The 27,096-nt window shown below is 40.7% G+C and overlaps 1 protein-coding gene across 1 annotated transcript in view; it reads left to right on the top strand.

Annotated features, from left to right (window-relative positions):
* RNF150 (ring finger protein 150) overlaps positions 1-27,096 on the top strand; it is a 230,926-nt gene that overhangs the window by 129,699 nt on the left and 74,131 nt on the right. Inside the window, exons 3-4 of the mRNA XM_073642115.1 lie at positions 20,754-20,825; positions 23,980-24,062. Of these exons, the coding sequence (XP_073498216.1) occupies positions 20,754-20,825; positions 23,980-24,062 (155 nt within the window). The remainder of the gene's footprint in view (positions 1-20,753; positions 20,826-23,979; positions 24,063-27,096) is intronic.

Raw genomic sequence — 27,096 nt, 5'->3', positions numbered from 1 at the left:
GAACAGAACCGCAGATGCGGTGGACAAACAGCAGAGTGAGGCCGCCCAGAGCGGCGAGCAAGAGCAGAACAAGACGAGACCGCCTGGAGCGGTGAGCGAGAGAAGAGCAGGACAAGGCCGCCTGGAGCGGTGAGCGAGAGAGGAGCAGGACGAGACTGCCGAAGCAGCGAGCAAAGGGTCAGAGCAGAGCGAGACTGCCGGAGCAGCGAGCAAAGGGTCAGAGCAGAGCGAGACTGCCGGAGCAGCGAGCAAAGGGTCAGAGCTGAGCGAGACTGCCGGAGCAGCGAGCAAAGGGTCAGAGCAGAACGAGACTGCCGGAGCAGCGAGCTAAGGGTCAGAGCAGAGCGAGACTGCCGGAGCAGTGAGCAAAGGGTAAGAGCAAAGCGAGACTGCCGGAGCAGCGAGCAAAGGGTCAGAGCAGAGCGAGACTGCCGGAGCAGCGAGCAAAGGGTCAGAGCAGAGCGAGACTGCCGGAGCAGCGAGCAAGGCAGAGCAGGCAAGAACCGCCAGAGCGGTGAGCAAGGCAGAGCAGAGGGGACAGGGCTCTGTTCACACGGAACAGACTGGAAGGGAACGGCAGAACCAGGTACACACAGGATACTTGAAGTAGCAAGTGGACTCTAAACTCACAAACGGGAGTACAGGGACAACGAGTAGGAGTTAGGTACGGGATCAGATTCTGCAGGAAAAGGGAAGGTACGGACATAGAGAAAAACAGGTAACAGGCTAGGAGAGTATACAGACAAGAACAGACACAGCAGCAAGATACAGGAGCGGGTCTAGGTATGCGGCCCCTAGAAGGCGGAACGAAAAGGCTAGGAGCGTGTTCAGACAGGAACAGGCAAGATACAGGAACGGGTCTAGGTATGCGGCCCCTAGAAGGCGGAAAGAACAGGCTAGGAGCGTGTTCACACAGGCCTGGAAATACAGCCTCCAGGATAGGCAGAAGACAACAGGCTAGAAGATAGTTCAGACAGGACACAGTTCAGACACGGGAACTGATACCGCAAGGCAGGAAACATAGACAGGACCTGGCACATCAGTGACAAGAAGCCAACTGACAGAACACAATGCTCAGGCATGGATTCCAGGGAGGAGCTGGGTTAAATACCAGGTGACAGACAGCAATAGGCTGAGGACGCACAAGGGGTGTGCCTGCAGCAGCTACAAGAAGCAGGAAGTAATCGGGAGCAGCCCTTAAGCAGCAGAAACAGAGGCAAGCAGACAGCATGGAGGGAAGCCAGGCTAGCAGACTGGACTGGAGAAGTGCGCGCTCTTGCACAGTGGGAGATGGACCACTATGCAAGGACGCCGCCAGGTATGTTACAGGGGCGTGTTAGACCAGGGCTCACTGACCAGTTAGTCCAGCAATGATAAGCTACTGGTGCTAAACAATCTTTGTAAGAGAAAGGCATGCCAAAATCCGTGTCGTATAGTAAGCCAGCTGAAAAAAACAAAAAAAGGAGCGCCAGCCAACGAGCAAATCTACCGATTTCAGGTTTCCCCTTCATCAGGATGCATTTGGCTTTGTTTGTTAATTTATTATGGAGTTGTAAAAGAATTTTTATTTATATTAAATTATTTCTGCGAGTCTCTGGCTGGATTGGCAAACACTCCAATATATGGTTTAACTTCCACTGCATTGCTTAGTGTGCAAGGAGGAGAGGCTGACCTGGAAGAAGGGGGGATGGGAATTTACTCCACCCCCCCCCACCCACCCCACCCCACAAAGTAAATGGAGCTTCAATCCTTCAACTCCCCGTGTGGACCTACCGTGCATACCTATGGAAAAAGTGAAAAAAGTGAAAGTCCCATAGTGTGGGACTAGGTAAAAAAGTTTAAAAAAAATGTTTAAAAATCTAAAAAAAAATTTAAAAAAATAATAAAATATATTTCACTAATAAAGACAGTTTATTATGTAAAAAAATAAACAAAAAAGTACACATATTTGGTATCGCCGCGTCCGTAACGACCCGATCTATAAACGTGTCACACTAGTTAACCCATTTAGTGAACATGGTAAAAAAAAACACATGGGAAACTATGCCTTTTCATCATACCGCTGGAAAAAGTAGGTTAAAAAACAATCACAAAGACAGATGTAAATAAAAATGTTACCGCTAAAAACGTCATCTTGTCCCGCAAAAATAAAGCCACCATTCAGCTCCAATGGCCGAAAAATTAAAAAGTTACAGCTCTCAGCATACAGCGATGCAAAAATAATTATTTTTTCTATAAAAGTTTTTATGTAAAAGCGCAAAAACATAAAAAAATTACATACATGAGGTATTGTTGTAAACGTACTGACCCGAACAATAACGCTGCCTTATCAATTTTGCCACACAAGTAACAACAAAAAAAAAAATTAAAAAAAAATCCTGAATTGTTAGTTTTTGTTCATTCTACCTCACAAAAATCAGAACAGAAAGCGATCAAAGAATATAATTTGCCCGAAAACGGTACCAATAAAAATTTCAATTTGTCCTGCAGAAAACAAGCCCTTACTTGACTCTGTCGGACAAAATATGGAAAAATTATAGCTCTCTAAATATGGCGATGAAAACATTCGTTTTTGCAAAAAAAAAAAAGCGTCTTTTAGTGAGTGACAGCTGTCAATCATAAAAACCTGATATGAATCTGGTATCACTGTAACCGCACCGACCCGAAGAATAAAGTCGCCTAATCACTTTTATAATGCATGAGGAACGGCGTAAAAAAATAAATAAAACCAATTCTTCACCTGCTGCTGATTTGTTTATTCTGCCTCCCAAAGATCTCAGTAAGGCTCGTCGCACATTTATCCTGCGCTCTACGCTGAGCACTTACACCGGGATTTCCGTGTAAATTTCTGAAATATGTGATTCTGACGGAACCCCTGACGGAAGATTCCCTGTTATGAGGCAGATGGAGGCACTGTGAACACTGTCTGACCTATGATCCGGCGGTGTCCATCTTTTTAGGCGTAGATAAAAGCGCGGTCGGCCACAGCTTTGTTTTCCTCTGAAAAGAAGGACAACGCTGAACAGAGGCCGGATGGAGCCCAGAGTAGTAACTCTGCTGCCTCATCTCATTATAGTGAATGGATCCCTCAGGGGTTTCATCTGAATCATGTCATTCGGAGATTTAGATGTAAACCCCAAAGTAAGTGCTCAGCGTAGAACACTAGATAAATGTGACCTAAAATGTTATGTAAAATGTTCCCAATAAAAGCTTCACATAAAAGCCCCCACTCAGGTCTGTCATGTGTTAATGGAAATATACGGGGCTTCCACGTTATGGGTAGTACAAATGCTCTGGAAAAGCTAAATGGCTCCTCGCCCCCCCCAAAAGAAATTCAGCAAATTCTGTGCTCCCAAATCCAAATCCCCCCCATCCCTTCTGAGCACTGCAGTGTGTCTAAACCACATTTAGTGTCCACATGTTTGGCAGGGGTATAATTTCCAAAATGGGGTCACTTGAGGTGGGGATTCTGCTCTTTTAGCACTTAGGGGCTCTGTATATGGAGTCCGCAAAATATTCTAGGAAAATCTTCGCTACTAGAGGCAAATGGCGCTCCATCCCTCCTGAGTGTCGCCGTGTGGCCAAGCAGTACTGTTTAGCCACATATGAGATATTGCCACATTCAGCTGAAATTATGGGACAAATTTTGGTGCCATTTTTATCCATTATCCAGTGTGAAAATGTAAAATCTGGGGCTAAAAAAAATTTTTGGCGGAAAAATTGTAATTATTTTTTCCTCACTGCCCAATGGTATAAAATTCTGTGACACACCTGTGGTGTCAGTATTATCACTGCACCCCTAGATGAATTCATTGAGAGGTGTAGTTTATAAAATGGAGTAATCTATGGGGGAATCTGCTGTCCTGGCACCTCAGGGGCTCTCCCAGTGGGTCATGTCACATGCAAACCACAGCTGTAAAATCTGCACTATAATATGGTGCTCCTTCCTTTCTGACCTTTGCACTGTGCCTCAAAAGTACTTGCCAATTACATGTAGGGTATTGGCGTACTCAGGAGAAAATTGCACAACAAAATTTGGGGCTAAAAGAAAATTTTTGTTGTTTTTTTTTTTATTTTCATGGCTCTACATTTCTGTGAAGCACCTGGGGGTTCAAAGTGCTCACCACACATCTAGATAAGTTCATTGAGGGGGTCTAGTTTCCAAAATGGGGCCACTTGTGGGGGGTTTCCGCTGTTTAGGCACATCAAGGGCTCTCTAAATGCAACATGGCGTCCGCTCTAAATTCCAGCTAATTTTGCGTTCAAAAAGTCAAATGGCACTCCGTCCCTTCCGAACCCTGCCATGCGCTCAAACAGTGGTTTTCATCAACATATAGGATATCGGCGTGCTCAGAAGGAATTGCACAACAATTTTTGGGGTCCATTTTCTCCTGTTACCCTTGTGAAAATAAAAAAAATAGGGCTAAAAGAACATTTTTGTAATTTTTTTATTTTCACGGCTCTTCGTTATAAACTTCTGTGAAGCACCTGGGAGTTCAAAGTGCTCACCACACATCTAGATAAGTTCATTGAGGGGTTTGGTTTCCAAAAAGGGGTCACTTGTGGGGGGTTTCCACTGTTTAGGCACATCAGGGGCTCTACAAATGTGACATGGCATTCGCTAACTATTCCAGCAAATTTTGAATTCAAAAAGTCAAATGGCGCTCCTTCCCTTCCGAACCCTGCCGTGCTCCCAAACAGTGGTTTTCTGCCACATATTGGGTATCTGCATGCTCAGGAGAAATTGCACAATATATTTTGGGGTCCATTTTTATCTGTTACCCTTGTGAAAATAAAAAAAAATTGGGTCTAAATTTAATTTTTTGTGAAAGAAGTTAAATGTTAATTTTTTTTCTTCCTCATTGCGTCAGTTCCTGTGAAGCACCTGAATGGTTAATAAACTCCTTGAAGGGTGCAGTTTTTGGAATGGTGTCACTTTTGGGTATTTTCTGTCATATAGTCCCCTCAAAGTCACTTCAAATGTGATGTAGTCCCTAAAAAAATGGTTTTGTAAATTTTGTTGGAAAAATGAGAAATTGCTGGTCAACTTTTAACCCTTATAACTTCCTCACAATTTTTTTTTCCTTATATTGCACTGATATAAAGTAGATATGTGGGAAATGTTATTTATTAACTATTTTGTGTGACATATCTCTCTGATTTCAGGGCATAAAAATTCAAAGTTTCAAAATTGCAAAATGTTCAAAATTTTCGCCAAATTTCAGTTTTTTTCCCCCAAATAAACGCAAGTGATATCAAAGAAATGTTACCACTATTGTCAAGTACAAAATGTCATGAAAAAACAATCTCAGAATCAGGGGATCTGTTGAAATGTTCCAGAGTAATTACCTCATAAAGTGACAATGTTCAGAATTGAAATAATTGGCCTGGACATTAACCTACTAAGTGGCTCGGTCCTTAAGGGGTTAAAGGGATTTGTCTTGTTGACAGATGTCCTTTTAATAAGTGATATTAAAGTGGTTGTACAATCCCTTTTTAATGTATCAAGATTGCTTCCTAAGTGTATAAACAATCTATACTGACCCCCGGGACTTGCATCACTCCTCTTCTCTCAGCCCTGTGTCACCTGCCGATCTCCTAACATAAACAATATCATGTGACCATGGCAGCCAATCAGTGCTTGCTAATTGGCTGCAGCGGTCATGTGACATAGTTTATGCTACGAGACCGGCAGGGGATACAGGGATGATAGCAGTGGAGTGATGTCGGGAGTAAGCAAAGATTTTTTTTCATTTATGGACTTCGAAATCAGGAGTTGTCCTGTAGTGGATAACCCCTTTAACTCTAGCAATTCTAACTTTCATATAGAGGATCTACAAATGTTTTTAGTCCAACATATCATCTTTCTTTTGCTATAAATGTGCCAATGACACAAAGTGTTAAACGCGCCTCAACATGTCCTTCTGTGAGTTTTCTTTCCAAAGAGTATCGAAGAGATGAACATTAAAATTAATTATCTGTCTGTCGTCATGGAGAAGACTTGTCACACATTGGATTAAGCTGTATAATCACATTTACTGTACAGCAGAGGGTTTACAGTCATGGCCAAAAGTTTTGAGAATGACACCAAAATTATATTTTCACATGATCTGCTGGCCTCTGGTTTTTATTAGTGTTTGTCTGATGTTTATATCACATACAGAAATATAATTGCAATCATATTATGAGTACCAATAGGTTATATTGACAGAATGAGTTAATGCAGCAAGTCAATATTTGCAGTGTTGCCCCTTCTTCTTCAAGACCTCTGTAATTCTCCCTGGCATGCTCTCAATCAACTTTTGGACCAAATCCTGACTGATAGCAGTCCATTCTTGCATAATCAATGCTTGCATTTTGCCAGAATTTGTTGGTTTTTGTTTGTCCACCCGTCTCTTGTAATTGACCACAAGTTCTCAATGGGATTAAGATCTGGGGAGTTTCCAGGCCATGGACCCAAAATCTCTATGTTTTGTTCCATGAGCCATTTAGTTATCACCTTTGCTTTATGGCAAGGTGCTCCATCATGCTGGAAAAGGCATTGTTGGGCGCCAAACTGCTCTTGGACGGTTGGGAGAAGTTGCTCTTGGAGGACATTCTGGTACCATTCTTTATTCATGGCTGTGTTTTTAGGCAAGACTGTGAGTGAGCCGATTCCCTTGGCTGAGAAGCAACCCCACACATGAATGGTTTCAGGATGCTTTACAGTTGACATGAGACAAGACTGGTGGTAGCGCTCACCTCTTCTTCTCCGAATAAGCTGTTTTCCAGATGTCCCAAACAATCGAAAAGGGGATTCATCAGAGAAAATTACTTTGCCCCAGTCCTCAGCAGTCCACTCCCTGTACCTTTTGCAGAATATCAGTCGGTCCCTGATGTTTTTTCTGGAGAGAAGTGGCTTCTTTGCTGCCCTCCTTGAAACCAGCCCTTGCTCAAAGAGTCTTCGCCTCACAGTGCGTGCAGAAGCACTCACACCAGCCTGCTGCCATTCCTGAGCAAGCTCGGCACTGCTGGTAGTCCGATCCCGCAGCTGAAACAGTTTTAAGATACGGTCCTGGCGCTTGCTGGTCTTTCATGGGCGCCCTGGAGCCTTTTTGACAACAATGGAAGCTCTCTCCTTGAAGTTCTGGATGATGCGATAGATTGTTGACTGAGGTGCAATCTTTGTAGCTGCGATACTCTTCCCTGTTAGGCCATTTTTGTGCAGTGCAATGATGGCTGCACGTGTTTCTTTAGAGATAACCATGGTTAACTGAAGAGAAACAATGATACCAAGAACCAGCCTCCTTTTAAAGTGTCCAGTGATGTCATTCTTACTTAATCATGACTGATTGATCGCCAGCCCTGTCCTCATCAACACCCACACCTGTGTTAATGGATCAATCACTAAAACGATGTTAGCTGCTCCTTTTAAGGCAGGACTGCAATGATGTTGAAATGTGTTTTGGGGGTTAAAGTTCATTTTCTGGGCAAATATTGACTTTGCAAGTACAGTAATTGCTGTTAAGCTGATCACTCTGACATTCAGGAGTATATGCAAATTGCCATTACAAAAAATGAAGCAGTAAACTTTGGAAAAATTACTATTTGTCTCATTCTCAATACTTTTGGCCATGACTGTATGTTCTGTAACAACTCTATAGGGTGTTAAAAGGTTACGGCATATTGTTCCAAAATTTAAAAAAAAACAAACAATTTTTGTCCTTGTCTTCCATACTGCTTGCCGTGCTTCTGCTGCTTCCTGCTTATCTCCTCGCCCAATTTCCCAAAGCTTTCAGCGTCAGTGTTAACTCCCACAGATAGCTGCTCATGCTTCGCTTTCTTCTCTAAAGGGACATGGGTTTTCTCACACATTTGGCTTCAACATTAGAATTTATAACACTCCGCAGAATGATTTCTACCATTGTTGCAGGTTATATTCCTGCCTCTACAGCTCAGTGTAGGACTCGTGATAATGTTAGTGGGGTTCTGCTTAGATGGGGGGGTGTTGCCGTCACGGACTTCTTTTTATTTATGTAATTTGTGCAAGAAGAAATAGGGAAATAAAATAAAAAATGGGCTAAATTTCTATTCAAGACAAAATTTGGTGCAATGGGGCATTGGGCTACGTTCCCACGATGAGCTTTTGGTGAGTTATTGATGTTGCAAAATTTCTGCACCTGAATATTTTTTCATTGCGTTTTTTAACATGTGTTTTTTTTTCGCATTTTTGACTCTGCTCTTTTTGTCTCTTGTTGATATGTCATGTTTTTAATAAAGCTGCTTTGGTTTTGATACTTCCTGGTAGTTGGCTTTGACAACACTTTATTGATACAGTCATGTGAGGATTACATGCACTTTTGATGCATTTCCACTGCGTATAGGCTCTAAAAACACATGTATGTTTTTTACCTGCGGATTTTCTGCATCTAATGCAAGTCTATGTGAGAAATCTGCACGTAAAACTTAGTGTACCGCAAGAGAAATTTACATGTTGAGGATATGAAACAAGCACCGCAGGTCAGTTTGCGCTAAGTAAAAAAAGAAGCACGGAGGGCATGAGATTTCTTTAAATCCTATCCATTTTACTGGAACTGTAAAATGCTGCATTTTTGAAGCAGCAAAAATATTCTGCGTCAAAAACTCATTGTGAACACAATGCCTTAGGGTTCATAAATATGGCAGAGCCCTATGCACATAGGCTATATGGCTCATGTAGTCGACAGCCTCTGTGTGCAGCCATAATGGCTTTAAAGGGAATCTGTCAGAAGGTTTTTGCTATGTAATATGAGAACAGCATGATGTAGGAGTTAAAATACTGAATTCAGTTATGTGTCACTTATTAGGCTGTGTGCTGTTGTTTACTTACAATGAAGGTTTTAGCACCAGGACATTATCACGGCTGGATTAGGTCCTATTAGACCAATCACATCTCCTTCTCTGATAATCAGCTCACTGTCAATACAACAGACAATGTATGTAGAAAAGCCTGGTGTGGGTGGGGTTAGCTTTCTGAGCTCTGCATTCTAAGAACTTATTCTTACATCTTATTCTTATTCTTACTTATTCATACATCTAAGAACTCGGTTTACTGTGTGCAGCAGTTGTGACACAATCAAAGTGATACATCGCTGGAATGAGGGTCTTTTTTCTTACATTATGCTGCTCTCAGATGAGGAAGCAAAAATCTGATGACAGATTCCTTTTAATGAACTTCATGTGTGCAGACATATTCTTCCCAGTAAGGCCTCATTCAGACATCCATTCATCTCGTACGAGTGCTATCTGTGATTTTCACGAATAGCACTATGGGACCATTCATATGTCCGTGTCTATGATAGTCTATGGGTCCATTCATATGTCAGTGTCTATGATAGTCTCTGGGGCCATTCACTGACTGAACAGTCTGCGGAATCGCAGAGACATGTTAAATTTTGATCCAAGGGTTGGCTCAAAATCGCTAATGTAAGTCTATGGGTCTGAAAAAATCGGACCGCAGTTGGATGAGATCCAAGTGCAGTCCAATTTTCACAGACTGTCACAAAGGAGAAGGTGGAGAAACTTTTTTTTCTCCACATATGAGAAAAACTCATGGCACTCAAACCATACTCTGATCAAAGTCTGATCAAAATAATCAGTCCATTTTCTCGAACATGAGAAAATCAGATGTTTGATTGAGGACTAAGAAGGTCTCCTCACCTCTGTCCGCCATGTGCATGAGCCAAAGGATATTGCAACAGTGTTAGTTCGCACTACGGCACATTTAAACGGGTTATCCCTTGTGTCACATTTAACCCCCAGATCTTTTAACCTCATTCTGACGTGGAGCGTAATAATACATACCTGGGCCTTATTGACCAGGTACGGATTATTACAGTCCCAGAGGCTGTGGGGGCGCGATCGCTGATTCTAACAGCTGACACCCAGTACTATGTCCAAGGTGCGGTCCTGCACCGCTCCCGGCACATTAACCCCCGAAATGCTGCGATCAAAGTCGATCGCAGCATTTCCAGTGCAAGCAGAGGTAAGAGCGCCCCTCTTACCTTATATCGGAGACCCCGCACTGTCATGACGACATCCGGGTCACCAAGCATCAGGAAGTTAGATAGATCGTGCACAGTGCACTAGATCGTGCACAATGCACGATCTATCGAACTTGTGCCAGTGCAGAGCTGACAGCCTGCATAGTGCAAGGATGCTGCTGCATCCCTATACTGTACAAGCGATCAGCCTGCAAAAAATGAAAGTCCCATAGTGGGACAAAGCATAAGGCCACGGCCCCCCTGTCAGTATTCGGTCAGTATTTTTTCTCAGAAGTGGCAGCCGAAACCAGGAGTGGGTGATAATTCATAATTGGTGACTGGTTTCTATTATATGTTTTCTCTGATTGTTCCTCACCTGGTTTTGGCTCCCACTGCTGAGAAAAAATACTGACCGAATACTGACCAAATACTCATCGTGGGGCCGTTGCCTAAAAGTGAAAGAAAGTGTCAGAAAGTGAAAAAAATAAATAAATAAAAAATATATATATATATATATATATATATATATATATATATATATATATATATATATATATATAGTAAAAATATATATATATTTTTTTTTAAAAATGAAAAAATAATTCAAAAAATAAAAATATACTGTACCCATAAATAAATATTATTATGAAAAAAAAAAAACAATAAAAGTACACATATTTGGTATTGCTGCATCCGGAACGACCTGACCTATAACATTGCCCCACTAGTTAACCCCTTTAGTGAACACGGTAAAAAAACAAAAACGAAGCAAACAATGATGCTTTATCATACCACCAAACAAAAAAATGGAATAAAACGTAATTAAAAAGACGAATGTAAATAAAAATGTTACTGCTGAAAACGTTGTCTTGTCCCGCAAAAAATAACCCACCATATAGAGCCGAAAAATAAAAAAAGTTATAGCTCTCAGAATAAAGCGATGCAAACAATTTTCTATAAAATAGTTTTTATTGTGTAAAAGTGCCAAAACATAAAAAAATATATAAATAAAGTATCGCTGTAAACGTACTGACCCAAAGAATAACGCTACCTTATCAATTTTACCACACGCGGAACGGCATAAAAAGGAAAAAAAACAATTCCTGAATTGTTGGTTTTTGTTTTTTTTCTGCCTCCCGAAATAGAAAGCGATCAAAAAATGTCACGTGCCCAAAAATAGTACCAATAAAAATGTCAACTTGTCCCGCAAAAAAATTGTCGGCCGAAATATGGAAAAATTATTTGCAAAAATTAGCGTCTTTTAGTGTGTGACAGCTGCCAAACATAAAAACCCAATATGAATCTGATATCGCTGTAATTGCACCGACCCAAACAATAAAGTCGTCTAATCACTTATACCGCACGAGGAACGGCATTAAAAATGAACTCTAGGGTTCGGGTTGTGCTGGGGTTAGGATTGTGCTAGGGTTAGGGTTGTGCTGGGATTGGGGGGTGTATTAGGGTTGGGGTTAGAGTTGTGTTGGGGTTGGGATTGGGATTTTTTCAAAAGTAAAGAAAAAAAATGATGACGATATGGCGACTAGTGTTGAGCTCAAGTGCTTGCTACTTGAGTTTGCATCGGGTGATTGGGTATGCACCGAGTATCGCGGGTGCTCGAGTGACATCCTCGAGTCTCCGCCCCATATGTTTCGCAGCTGTTATACAGCCAAAAAAAACATTCGGGGATTGCCTGCCATGCACGAGCGATCCCCACATGTTTTTTTTGGGATGTCTAGCAACCATGAAATATGCGGGGCGGGAACTCGAAAACCCACGATACATGGTGCTTACCCGATGCAAACTCAAGTAGCGAGCACTTCCGCTCAAGACTAATGACAACTTATTCAATATGATGACCTAATGTTATCAAATTGTGTCGTCCCCCTGGGTTCAAAATGTTCACTATACCCCTTGATAAAATCCTTGAGGGGTTTATTTTCCAAATTGGGGTCACTTGTGGGTGTGTTTCCACTGTTTAGGCGCATCAGGGGCTCTCCAAACGTGACATGGCGTCCGCTCTAGATTCCAGCCACTTTTGCATTCCAAAAGTCACACAGTGCTCATTCCCTTCTGAACCCTGCCATGTGCCCAAACAGTGTATTTTCCCCACATATGGGGTATCGGCTTACTTAGGAGAAATTACACAACAGTTTTTGGTGTCCATTTTCTCCTCTTACCCTTGTAAAAATAAAAAATTTGGGGCTAAAAGATCATTTTTGTGGAAAAAGTTGATTTTTTTATTTTTACGGTTCAATGCTATAAACTTCTGTGAATCACCTGGGGGTTCAAGTTGGCTAACCGCACATCTAGATAAGTTCCCTGAGTGGTGTAGTTTCCAAAATGGTGGCATTTGTGGGGGGGGGGGGTTCCACTGTTTAGGCACATCAGTGGCCCCCCAAACGTGAAATTGCATCCGCTAATTATTCAAGTTAATTTTACATTCAAAAAGTCAAACGGCGCTCCTTGCCTTCCGAGCCCTGCCGTGTGCCCAAACAGTGGTTTTCCCACACATATGGGGTATCGGCGTGCTCAGGAGAAATTGCACAACAAATTTTGTGGTCCTTTTTTATCCTGTTACCCTTGCGAAAATAAAAAAAATTGGGTCTAAAGTAACATTTTTGTGAAAAAAAGTTACATGTTCATTTTTTTCTTCCACATTCCAAAAATTCCTGTGAACCCCTGCAGGGTTAATAAACTTCTTGAATGTGGTTTTGAGCACCTTGAGGGGTGCAGTTTTTAGAATGGTGTCACTTTTGGGTATTTTCTGTCTTTAAAGGCCCCTCAAAGTCAAAGTCATAGTCATCCTAACAGGTAAAAATTTTGGTTCAAAAATTGTGCTGATGTAAAGTAGACATGTGGGAAATGTTATTTATTAACTATTTTGTGTGACACATTTCTCTGATTTAAGGGCATAAAAATTCAAAGTTTAAAAATTGCAAATTTTTCAAAATTTTCGCCAAATTTACATTTTTTTTTCACAAAGTAACGCAAGTCATATCGAATAAATTTTACCACTATCATGAAGTACAATATGTCACGAAAAAATTATCTCAGAATCAGTGGGATCCGTTCAAGCGTTCCAGAGTTATTACCTCATAAAGTGACATTGGTCAGAATTGTAAAAATTGGCCTGGTCATTAACGTGCTAACCTCTTTCGGGGGTAAAGAGGTTAAGCTTCTATTTGGAAATTAGTGGCCAATTGCTAAAAGTGAAATGAACAATGTATTTATAATGATTTAGACCTGATGGTTCTGAAAGTGAGCACCTCACTCTCACTTGAGGCTCATTTTTCTTCTCCTGCCCGTCAAGGCTCTGGACACTCATGTGGAATAAAGAGCTCAGACTGCATTAGTACATTGCCTCTTTAGCTGCACAAATAATCTGCTGCTTAACAAAACCCATTCAATTCCAAAGCAATACATAATGCATTGTACTGTAGTTCTGACCGATATTCCTTGCTTGTGAAGAAGCACTACTATTCAAAAGAATAATAAGGAAACTCAATTAAAAATTATTTCATTAATTAGAAAGAGATTAATTTTAAAGTCACACTCAACCTTGAAGGCAATGAAAATATTATATTAGGAAAACACATCTTTAGCAGCAGTTCCTTAATATGGATTTATTATCTGTATTTCATGTTTTCTTTGGAGGTGGAGGTTCGTCAGGTATTAGATAAGATCAAATCCAGTATAGGGCCTACAAACTTTAAAGGGAAAGTAACTGGTGACATTTTGTGATGTGTGCTTACGTTGGATTGTGCCATGTTCAATACCTTCTCTTTACGTCCCTCTATAAATAACGCATATTGTCATACGGTTCACAAAAGTCACACAAAACACTGCCTAAGTATAGGCATACATATCACTGACTAAATAACACTTCCATATAGATGCTTAAAGGGTAGCTACAGTGGCATGTAAATGTTTGGGCACCCCTGGTCAAAATTACTGTTATTGTGAACAGTTAAGCAAGTTAAAGACGAAATGATCTCTAGAAGGCCTAAAGTTAAAGATGACATATTTCCTTTGTATTTTAGGCAAAAAAGCCAAAAATATTTTCATCTTTTACATTTTAAAAATGACAAAAAGGAAAATGGGCAGATGCAAAAGTTTGGGCACTTTTGGAGATATTTGTGCTCAGATAACTTTGACCAACGTTTCAGACCTTAATTAGCCTGTTAGGATTATGGCTTGTTCAATATCATCATTAGGAAAGGCCAGGTGATGCAAATTTTCCAGATTTGTAAAAACCCAGCCTCCTCTAACCTTGTGCCAAAAAACAGCAGCCATGGGTTCTTCTAAGCAGCTGCCTAGCACTCTAAAAATGAAAATGATCAAGGCCCATTAAAGCAGGAGAAGGCTATAAGAAGATAGCAAAGGGTTTTCAAGTTGCCATTTCCTCTGTTCGAAATGTAATTAAGAAATGGCAGTTAACAGGAATAGTGGTGGTCAAGATAAGGTCTGGAAGACCAAACTAAATTTCAGTGAGAGCTGCTCATTGGATTGCTAGAGAGGCAAATCAGAACCCCCTCTTGACTGCAAAAGACCTTCAAAAACATTTAGCAGACTCTGGATGTGTACATTGTTCTACTGTTCAGAGACACCTGAACAAATATGGCCTTCATGGAAGAGTCATCAGAAGAAAACCTCTCCTGCATCCTCACCATAAAATTCAGCATCAGAAGTATGCAAAGAATATCTAAACAAGCCTGATACATTTTGGAAACAAGTCCCGTGAACTGATGAGATTAAAATAGAACTCTTTTGGCCACAATGATCAAAGGTATGTGTGGAGTTAAAAGGGCACAGAATTTCAGGAAAAGAACATCTTTCCAACCATTAAGCATGGGGGTGGATCAATCATACTTTGGGGTTGTGTTGCAGCCAATGGCATAGGGAACATTTCACGGGTAGAGGGAGTGCAGAGTAGGAGGGCTTCTTGAAGAAAAACTAACAGGTCTGTGAGAACCAGAATTCTTGCTGGTTGGCAGGTGATCAAATACTTATTTCATGCAATAAAATGCAATTTAATTATGTAAAAATCATGCAATGAAATTTTTGGGTTTTTATTTTTAGATTCTGTCTCTCACAGTTGAAGTGTACCAACGATAAAAATTACAGACCTCTCCATTCTTTATAGGTGGGAAAACTTGCAAAATCGGCAGTGTATCAAATACTTATTTTCTCCACTGTGTGTGTATGTATATATATATATAATATACTGTATATATATATATATTTTTTTTTTTTTGCCTAAAATCTAAAAGAAATGTGTCATCTTTAACTTTACGCCTTTTAGAGATCATTTCATCTTCAACTTGCTTAACTGTTCACAATAAGGCTATGAGCCCATGATGCAGAAATGCTCCGGATTTTTTTCCTGAGCATTTCTGCATCTCCTTGGCAGAAAAAACGCATATGGATTGTACATGCGGATTGTACATGCTTCTTTCCTGCCAGGGACAAGCGGATGTGAAGCGTTCTTCACATGCATTTCCGCATGTGGGTTGACTAGCGCTTTCCAAGCGATTTTAGCATAACTTGGAAAGTGCTTGACAACTTGGTCACACTATATAAATCCATGCAAACGGCATGGATTTATATAGTGTGACCGTAAAAGAATGGAAGTAAAAATGGAAAATAAAAAAATAAATCTATACTTACCTTCTGATGGCCCCCGGAGTCTTTATTCGCTCCGTCCTGGCTTGCCGGCAGCTCGCGGTACACTGAAGGACCTGCCGTCACATGACTAAATGACGTCAGCTCAGGTCCTTCAGTCCACCGCGATCTGCCAGCAAGCGAAGACAAGCGCACCGCAGGCCATCAGAAGGTAAATATAATATTTATTTTTTATTTTATTCTTTTTTTTACAGGTTCTATGGTACCCGGGTCCGGAGGAGAGTCTCCTCTCCTCCACACCCGGGTACCATCCGCACATTGAAACGCATGGATTCCGCATGTACAGATCCAATGATGCAGATTACATGTGTTCCAATGCAAGTCAATGGTGGCGAAAACGCAGCGCTTCCGCAAAATAATTGGTAGTGCTGCGTTTTTTTCCGCAATGATAACCCGCAGCGGAAATTTCCGCAGCATGTGCACAGCACATGCGGATCATTGGGGAACATGGCAGGCCTTCTACCATGCATTTTTTAAGCATTTCTGCAGCGTTTTTGCCGCTGCGGAAACGCTTAAAAAAACGCCTAACAGTAATTTTGACCAGGGGTGCCCAAACTTTTACATGCCAGTGTAGGTCTATGCACAGACTGATGCAGTTAAAGTCCCGCTGAGGCTTTTTAAATAATCTAAACTTGCCATTGAATTTCAGCCCCAATATTTCCAACATGGCTGTTAGCAGTCAGCCTGACGGATAAAGAATGTGACCAAGGCTGCATTCACACATCTGTGTGCTACCATCCAAGAGAAACAGATTTTTCTCAGCCTAGTGGCATCTGTTTTCTTTCTCATCTGTTTTCTCCATTGAAGGGAGGCCGACTTGTTTTTGTATTTTATACTTTATTTGATTCCTTTGACACTTTACAATGTATCAGTGAAAAACGGATGGATCTCTGAAGTACAAAGTCTGTCTTCTGTGTTTCATCCTTTTCTAAGTATCCCTATAGACATTAATACCTGAGCCTGATCTGCAAAACGGATGACAATAGAACATGATTTCAGGGACTGCACTTCACTGTTTTTAAAACTCATGTTGGTATCGATCAGTAAAACTCTATGGGTCTCTGTGATTTTAGTAAAAAAAAGGACAGTACTCTAAGAAGTCTCATGTACAGTATGTGTGAATGAAGCTTAATATCTGAGAGTTGTTAATTAAAGGGGTTGTCCAATTAAAATAAGCTATCCACTGGACAGGAGTTTGTATGTTCTCCCCTTGTTTGTGTGGGTTTCCTCCCACACTCCAAATATATACTGATGGAATGTAGATTGTGAGCCCCAATGGGGACAGTGCCACTAATGTCAGTAAATTGTCTGAATTGTAAAGCGCTGCGGAATATGTTGGCGCTATATAAATAAAAAGATTATTATTATTACAGATAATAATTACTGATTGAGAGCATCCAACTACTGGAACCTGCACCGATGGACAGAATTTGGGATTTTTTTTCTCAGTTGAGGCACTTTTATCCCCATTACAAAATGGAGTTGGCAGGTCGGATGCCTTCAATCATTCTCTATAGGGTTGTCAGAAAATGCCGAGTGCAGCACTCAGCAGCTCCATAGGGAATGAATGGAGCTGCAGTCAAACGTTCAATGCTGCTCCATAATAATGGGGATAAAAGTTCCCTGTTCTGATCGATGCGAGCCCCAGCTGTCAGACCTCCACTGATCATCAAGTTATCACTTATTGTATGGATAGGAGATATCTTATTATCACCTGACAACCTATTTAAGTAGCAAAGCTTCTGAGATCCCAGTTTTCAGTTGTAAGTTTTTCTCTGAGTATAACAAGCTTAATTTTCTTCTGCTAGAGTAATGATTTTGTATTCACTTGTCAATATTTGATCTATTGAATGGAGATACTCAGTAAGTCTGTGATCTCTTTTATAATGTTGCTAACAGAAAAGTCATTCTGAGACTTGTAGTTCAGCAGCTTCATGGCCTCCTCTCTTTCATTTTCCGCGGTCTTTTTAAGTGCATCTTACGCATTTCTAAGAAGTCTTGGGCTTTTGACGCTTTGCTGTTTGGTCTTATTCTTTAAGGGTTTGCATGCTGAGGGCTATTAATAAGACTGGTTTGATTACTTCCCGTCATCGCTGGAGAGATTCAGTATGTGAACACAATGTTCCCAGTTTTGTCTTTTAGCACCTTGACGTGTTGGCTGTTTTAGAAATATGTCTACAGATGAGGAAGAAGCCTGCTGTTTGCCATTATTCTAAGGCCATTGCACATAATGGACTGGCTATTCTTGTTGTTTCTCATTATGTGGAGCACTCTGTGGTCTTCCCTAATTGTAAACTTCATTGTATCTGGAGGGACAGAACACCTCACGGTTCCTCTCCTGAAGAGATAAAGGACTGGAACACATGACTGGCTCTTGAATAGGTTCTTTCTATACCTAGCCCATTGTAGACGCTAAAAGTCATATGTGTTCTAGGAGTTCTTAACAAATACCTGTAGTGTTCCAAAAACCTATGATTCGTCTAGAGAATCTAGATCTACTTACCGGCCGAATTAATAAAAATGACACACAATGTTTGATTAATTTGGAACAAATTAAAATCATTTTTTTGCTACTTTCCACCTTTTCAGAGTAAAATGTTGCTTGATCTTTTCAATAAACTTTGAAAGGTTTCGCGTTATTCCTCAAATGGGCTAACAATAAAATCTTCAGATTTTGTACTTCACTTGGACACTGGAGTGCAATTTTGCAAAATTTTTGTGATATTTTTAAGAGTTCCAAATGATAAGTAAGAGCAGCAAGGGTAACTAAAACATAACTTTTAATCTAATCACTTAATAAATGGACATACCTTGATAAAAACATACAAAGAGAACAAAGACCTGTATGGTCAGTACTGCCGTGTAATAACATCCAAAAGGCATGTATGGTGCCACATCAGGATGTATTATTGCACCAATATATAACAAGTAATGACAGGTGTACAGCTCCACACATAAATGTATAAGTGTAGAGTTGATGTTAGAAGTGGGCCTGTCAAAAGAAAAAAATAACCGATGTGGACAATCAATGACCTTGATAGTGATGTTATTATCAAATAGTATACACCACAATTAAAATCTAGCACGTGCTATGCATTTGATAAATAACCAAAACACTACAGACGTCCTTAAAGGCAGTATTTTAAACTGTTAGGTCATAAATATACACCAACAATCACCCCAATGGTGAATTAGATATAGTAAAAACATATATAAATTGGAACGTCCTCACCCATCAATGAATTGAGTTGTCAGTAGTAGGTTCTCATGGATCCCCAGTTGATGGAGCAGGAGTACAACAGAAGGGTCCCAGCGGTAGTTTCAGGAAGGTATATGGTTCTGCCCCTATTAAACCCTGACGGGGTACTGCACTACCCTGGTTCCCCTTTTGCTCCTGCCCTGACAAGGGCAGTCCACAGCTACCACTGTGATAAGAGGCCCTGTATTTGCCCTTCAAAAAATGCCTCGCATGCGTCCCGACGCGTTTCTTCTTTCCTCAAGATTCCTCAGGGGACATATATACATGATAAGAAGGTTACTACGCTATAGTGCTATAATAAGAGCCACATTGCTCTCCACTATCCTCACAATAAGGGATGTGGAACAAGGAATGTATCAGGGATATATATGGCAGGGTAAATTAGATAGAAACAAGAACAGGTGGTCACTGATATCCATCTGGAGCGTTCCAGGATGGGCGCACACTTCCCTCCACATGGATAGTGAATGGTGTATGTGTGTGTGACTTACAATCCACATTCCCATATCTGGAAGCTGGTTGATTGGACAGATCATTGGGTTTGTCCATTTCATTCCTCTTAAATCCAGTGACTGTCCTGCCCGAGGCAACCTGCAAAAATGAGACTAAATTCTGGATAGCCCTTGGTAGTTATTTATTCTGCAGATAATGGTGGTCTAGAGGGTGTTGTGTTATAGTCGCAGTTCCTTTTAATTTTAATTACAAAATTAGAATTGTTTAACATAATGGAGCAGAATTACTAATGCCCTTGTGTCCAGTTATTGGTGAAGAACACTGGCAACAATTGGCGTATATAGCATCACATTTTAGACCTATTTATTCTGTGTTTAAGTCACTTTTGTGGCCCTTAAGACATATTGATGTGGCTTCATGGAAAAGGGGGATGGCTTAGCTAAAAGAGGGCTTGGTTTAAAATGCACTCACATGCACCCAAAATTAGGAGCAAAAAAAGTTGTGCAAATTATGCCAACAAAGCTTTTGTGTAAAGCAAGACCAAAGAGGCCCTAAATTTATCTCCCAGCATGACCCACTGAGATAAATGTGGAACAGTTACAGACTGTCTAGTGTAGAAGTCAATTTACACAAACCTCAAAAGACTGATCGTTACTTCAAAAAACAGAAAACGTGTGTGTACAGGTGCTTACTAAGAGTAGCCATCTCCATATATAAGTAACAAATAAAGTAACACTATGTAGCGCCATTGCATGCAAACATGAAATATATGAAATTTGAATTGCATTACTGCTCTAGAAAACAGGAAAAATTGAGAATACTTAGCTCATAAATTGGCCAATTCATGTGTACCCAGCAACCATGATAAGGCGATTCTCTCTCCTGGGAACCTACCTAATGTGAATCCGGTGGTACTAAATGACTGCCAATCAGTAAAACTTTACTGATCAGCAGTGGTTTAATATCTTTTCTACACAGGCTGACTGCTGTAAATGAAGCACACGGAGCGATCTATAATAGATTAATCAGGCACATAGGCTGCCATACTTCTCGGCAGTGCAAGTCATCGAGTCCTGTTTACCCAGGAAGATACACCACTGAAAACAATGGACTTTTGCACTGTGCAAAAATATAATTGCGTTCATCGGATGATCGGCAGCCTGTTTACACTGAAAGATAATCATGAAATGTCATTCACGAATATCCTTCAGGGTAAGTTTGCACTGTTTAAATAGCGGACAGGATTACCTTGAATAGTGAATCGTAAACCCGCCCCAATGTGTATTTCAGATATTTGGAAAAATATAAGAAAATCAGTGTATCAGATTAACATGTGGTCTTTTGTATGCATTTTTCAGAGGCGGCTTGGGGATGCTGCAAAAAAAGCCATCAGCAAATTGCAAGTCAGAACCATTAAAAAAGGAGATAAGGTAATAATATTATTTCACCTTACACTTAACAATTGATTAACTCTGTACGTGTGCTTAAGATTTATTCCCATTGTAAAGAAAAAGACTCTCGTGTACGCATGTTTTTACCTGACCTGACCATTGATTTCCCAGCCAAGTGTTATTGATAAACGTTAATTGAATTAACCATTTCCAGGTGATGAACTGCTGGTTGATGTTGGCTCTAATGTCATGACGTTAGTAGAAGAACAAAATGAAGACCAACATTGTTCTCCCAAAAAATCACTGACTGTGGTGGAATAAAATAATATTAAAATATAACCTTTAATTTTTTATTTAAAATAGTAATATTATCCACCGTGATTTAACAGTCTATACACTATGTCCCACAATTAATTGCGGTCATACCATGGATTAAAAAGCCATGCTGATACATGCTGCCCAACTCACAGGCACTGGTTGCATGAGTGCAGCCATAAATGCTGCCCATGAATCAATCAAGCTTTAATACATGTGAGGAATGCTGGAAAAACAGGCATTCCTCACATGTATTAAAGCTGTCAAACAATCGCAAATCATGTTCACGGAGCCGACGAAAACTTAACCCCAGAGCATGCTGAAGATAATAGGTGCTCGCCCGAGCATACTTGTAAATCTCGAGCAACGAACATGCTCAATCATCAGTAATCAGGTTCCCTTTAAAGGGTTTGTCTGATAACTTGCATGCAACTACAATTCTAATTACTACAATCGTGCTATAGTTAAGAGGAGTTAATAGAAATTAGGTTGGGATGTTCTGTGGGCCAGGAACACTTTCCATTGTATACACTGCCATGTCTTTCGACTTTAAAGGGGTACTTTGGGGAGATAAAAAATTTTTGTACTGTTCCGGCACTCATGCACTATAAAGATGAGATGTCCAGTGCACTTTAATTATCTTTATAAACCTTGTAATTCCTTGTGACAGCAGCTGCTCCTCTCTGCTCACCCCTCCCATCTGAGACATTACATCACACAGCAGTGTTCAGCTGTGAGTAACAGCCAGTTTCATGATAATAGCAGGGGGCGTGGCCTGTGACAGGCTGTTCCTAGCTGCCCACCCCCTGATATCTGTCTCTATTTAGTCCAAGAACAGGTGGGAGCACCCTTCTAGTAGCAGCCATGTCAACAAGAAGATGCAAATACACGCTGTGATCCTCTGCTGTACAGTCTATGACAATGCTATTATCAGGAAACTGGCTGTTCCTTACAAGGGAGGCTGCACATTGCTGTGATTTAATGTCCCAGACGGGAGGGGGGAGCAGTGAGGGAGCAGCTGCTGTCACACGGAATTACAAGGGTTATAGATAATTAAAGCGCACCGGGCATCTCATCTTTATTGTTATGATGTTATGAGTGTAGGAATAGTACAGAAATTTTTTATCTCCCCGGAGTACTCCTTTAATGGCCAAATGGCTTTCTATTGTTCTATTTTTTTTCGAAACTTATCCTTACAAATGATGACCCTTTTTGTTTCACATTGGGAGTCAATGGCTATCATACACTACTGCATAGGTACCCGACTGCCTATTTGTAGGACTTACAGTTGACCGCACTCTTCAAACAAGTGTGCAGAGAAAAAGAGTCCTCCAGCCATATTCCAAATAAAATAGTAAGCTTTATTCCAACAAGTTAAAACGATAGACATCCTCAAATATATTCAAAATGATATGCCGTAGGAAAAGAACTTATAATCTTGGATATACTTGAGGATGTCTGCCTTTTTAACTTGTTAGAATAAAGCTTACTATTTTATTTGGAGGACTCTTTTTCTCTTGATCTTCGCTGTGCCACTTCAAGCAGGATTGGCTTTCTCTGTGCAAAGAATTGTAATAGCCTCAACAAGGGTGAGCTGGTTCTCCTATCATTTATGCAGAGTTTATGCCCTGTTACCAGTGTATAGCATAAGACATGCTACTGAAATTGCAATTCATTCAAGAAATTTATATCCCCATTAAAGCGTGGCAAAAATATTTATTTCTTATTACAGATTTCACAGGGATTGTCACCTTGCCCCTGAATGACAGATCTGCCCTGTTGTGAAGTAATGCAGTATGATGATGGTATCGATGAGACCTGACAAGAGCTGGATTGTTAAAAATCCGGATTATAGAATAGTCACTCACTTGTGAGAGTAGAAACTAAATAAATTATAATTATTATATCTCATGAAGTGCCTTTCATCTTAGGATGCTGTACATGAAAAGGTGCAAACAGTATAGTACCTAACATAAGTATAAAACATAAGGTAGACGACAATACAATGATTAAGTGAGTGACAGACAAGTACATGGGGAGAGAGGACCCTGCCCGCAAGGGCTCACAGTCTACCATCTAAACACAAGATAATATATTCCAATATACTGTATAAAGAATATCCTGACTTGTTACCTATGCTCCATCTTCTGTTGGTCTCTTATTAGGAATGTTATTTCTAGTGTCAGAACCCCTTCTCCCATTTTAGGGTATGTACAACATTTTGATCACTTTTTAATGTATTTTGGGAAATCCAGAATGGCAACCCTGATTTTTTTTTTCCAGCTTGATGTTCACTATATGGGATAAATATTTTTATATATTACTAGTTTGGTAAATTTGCACACCACAATACTAAATGTATAGATGTTTATATTTTTTACATCTTGCTATTTATAATTGGGGAAAAGAAGGATAATATATTTTTATAAATAAATATATACCATATACATAACATTTTTTGTTATTTAATATTTTTTATTGTTTTTTTACCCTTTTTATTAATCCCATTTGAGAACTTGAACCTGTGATTGCTTGATTTCCTATCTTCTGCTGGATTTTATGGTTCAATTTGTATTACTTCCATGGCATTTATGGGACAAATGTATCCCACCTGTGTGAACATACCCCCTAATTTACAGTCTAAACACTGTGGCATGCAACATTTTCATTTTCAGTGTTTTAGTTAAGTTCATCTGTAAAATCATCATGAAGTTTAGGTTTTGCTGAGGATCTTGTGCGATAATAGACTTTTGTTGGGTCATGTTATGTATTTCCGTACAGAGACAGAGGCGTCATCCTTTCTTTCACCTCTCCATATGGATACACCAGAAGCTGCTCATTTCACAAACACTTCTAATTGTTGCTGTCTTTGTTACAGGAGACGGAGCCAGATTTTGATAACTGCGCTGTATGTATTGAAGGATATAAACCTAATGATGTTGTCCGAATCTTGCCGTGCCGGTGAGTTGATGCATTGCTGGCACGGCTTATGCCAGCATGTGCACTGGAAAGCATGCCAAGCTCTGACATATTTTACGAGATGAAACCGTGCAGACTTTGTAAATAATAAACTGAGGATGCAGTTTTCTTTAGAACTATGGCGACTGAATTGGAAGCCATTTATCACTTATCACAAGAAAGCGACTTGGAATCGGGGAAATGACAGACTGCTACAACAAAATAAGATTTTCATCTCAGTCTGATCGTAATTGTATTATCCTTTATGCAGTATTGAATTGAAACTTTTATTTTGGGAAATCAATAATAGTCTGATTGCCATATGTGGTGTTGCGAAGGAATTTTTCCCTTAAAGGGGCTGTCTGGTCACTTTGTGTGACTGCAGACTTATGAATCCCCCCAGCGCATGAACTGTGTGCTGCGAGGATTTGCCGGTTACTGAGCCGTGACCGGAGGGTATGTATGAGTTATACATACTCCTGGCCAGTGGGCATCCAGTGGGCGCAGGCCTTACTCTCCATACACTATGGAGCCAGGTCGCACCCTCTAGTTGGCCATGCCCACTGGATGGCCGCGTCACTAGAAATGACAGACTGCTACAACAAAATAAGATTTTCATCTCAGTTTGATCGTAATTGTATTATCCTTTATGCAGTATTGAATTGAAACTTTTATTTTGGGAAATCAATAATAGTCTGATTGCCACATGTGGTGTTGCGAAGGAATTTTTCCCTTAAAGGGGCTGTCTGGTCACTTTGTGTGACTGCAGACTTATGAATCCCCCCAGCGCATGAACTGTGTGCTGCGAGGATTTGCCGGTTACTGAGCCGTGACCGGAGGGTATGTATGAGTTATACATACTCCTGGCCAGTGGGCATCCAGTGGGCGCAGGCCTTACTCTCCATACACTATGGAGCCAGGTCGCACCCTCTAGTTGGCCATGCCCACTGGATGGCCGCGTCACTAGAAATGACAGACTGCTACAACAAAATAAGATTTTCATCTCAGTTTGATCGTAATTGTATTATCCTTTATGCAGTATTGAATTGAAACTTTTATTTTGGGAAATCAATAATAGTCTGATTGCCACATGTGGTGTTGCGAAGGAATTTTACCCTTAAAGGGGCTGTCTGGTCACTTTGTGTGACTGCAGACTTATGAATCCCCCCAGCGCATGAACTGTGTGCTGCGAGGATTTGCCGGTTACTGAGCCGTGACCGGAGGGTATGTATGAGTTATACATACTCCTGGTCAGTGGGCATCCAGTGGGCGCAGGCCTTACTCTCCATACACTATGGAGCCAGGTCGCACCCTCTAGTTGGCCATGCCCACTGGATGGCCGCGTCACTAGACGGGGCATGGCCTCGCTCAGTGCAAGTGTATGGGCTCTGGCCAGGAGTATGTATAACACATACGTACCCTCCGGTCCCGGGTCATAAACCAGCGAATACCCGCAGCGCACAGTGCGTACGCAAGGGGGATTCATAAGTCTGTAGACACACAGAGGGACTGCAGACTTATCAGTTTGGGCCGGACAACTCCTATAATATTGGGTAATTAGCATATGCCTCATGGGATTTTTGCCTTCCTCTGGATCAACATGTTAAGTTATACGTTAGACACAATGGACTTGTGTCTTTTTTCAACCTTAAAACTATGAAATATAATTCTAAAGTTGCTGTTTTATATCTACAGTTAGGTCCATATATATTTGGACAGAGACAACATTTTTCTAATTTTGGTTTTAGACATTACCACAATGAATTTTAAACAAAACAATTCAGATGCAGTTGAAGTTCAGACTTTCAGCTTTCATTTGAGGGTATCCACATTAAAATTGGATGAAGGGTTTAGGAGTTTCAGCTCCTTAACATGTGCCACCCTGTTTTTAAAGGAACCAAAAGTAATTGGACAAATTAAATAATTGTAAATAAAATGTTCATTTCTAGTACTTGGTTGAAAACCCTTTGTTGGCAATGACTGCCTGAAGTCTTGAACTCATTGACATCACCAGACGCTGTGTTTCCTCCTTTTTGATGCTCTACCAGGCCTTCACTGCGGTGGTTTTCAGTTGCTGTTTGTTTGTGGGCCTTTCTGTCTGAAGTTTAGTCTTTAACAAGTGAAATGCATGCTCAATTGGGTTGAGATCAGCTGACTGACTTGGCCATTCAAGAATATTCCACTTCTTTGCTTTAATAAACTCCTGGGTTGCTTTGGCTTTATGTTTTGGGTCATTGTCCATCTGTAGTATGAAACGACAACCAATCAGTTTGGCTGCATTTGGCTGGATCTGAGCACACAGTATGGCTCTCAATATATCAGAATTCATTCGGCTGCTTCTGTCCTGTGTCACATCATCAATAAACACTAGTGACCCAGTGCCACTGGCAGCCATGCATGCCCAAGCCATCACACTGCCTCCGCCGTGTTTTACAGATGATGTGGTATGCTTTGGATCATGAGCTGTACCACGCCTTCGCCATACTTTTCTCTTTCCATCATTCTGGTAGAGGTTGATCTTGGTTTCATCTGTCCAAAGAATGTTCTTCCAGAACTGTGCTGGCTTTTTTAGATGTTTTTTAGCAAAGTCTAGTCTAGCCTTTTTATTCTTGATACTTATGAGTGGCTTGCACCGTGCAGTGAACCCTCTGTATTTACTTTCATGCAGTCTTCTCTTTATGGTAGATTTGGATATTGATACGCCTACCTCCTGGGGAGTGTTGTTCACTTGGTTGGCTGTTGTGAAGGGGTTTCTCTTCACCATGGAGATTATTCTGTGATCATCCACCACTTTTGTCTTCCGTGGGCGCTCAGGTCTTTTTGCATTGATGAGTTCACCAGTGCTTTCTTACTTTCTCAGGATGTACCAAACTGTAGATTTTGCCACTCCTAATATTGTAGCAATTTCTTGGATGGGTTTTTTCTGTTTTTGCAGCTTATGGATGGCTTGTTTCACCTGCATGGAGAGCTCCTTTGACCGCATGTTTACTTCACAGCAAAACCTTCCAAATGCAAGCACCACACCTCAAATCAACTC

The sequence above is a fragment of the Phyllobates terribilis genome, unplaced genomic scaffold, assembly GCF_046119375.1.
Source record: "Phyllobates terribilis strain yellow unplaced genomic scaffold, ASM4611937v1 Scaffold_1__5_contigs__length_1240528914, whole genome shotgun sequence".
NCBI classification, from domain to species: Eukaryota; Metazoa; Chordata; class Amphibia; order Anura; family Dendrobatidae; genus Phyllobates; species Phyllobates terribilis.
The sequence above is the reverse complement of the archived record's forward strand: the minus strand, read 5'-3'. Positions and strand labels throughout refer to the sequence as shown.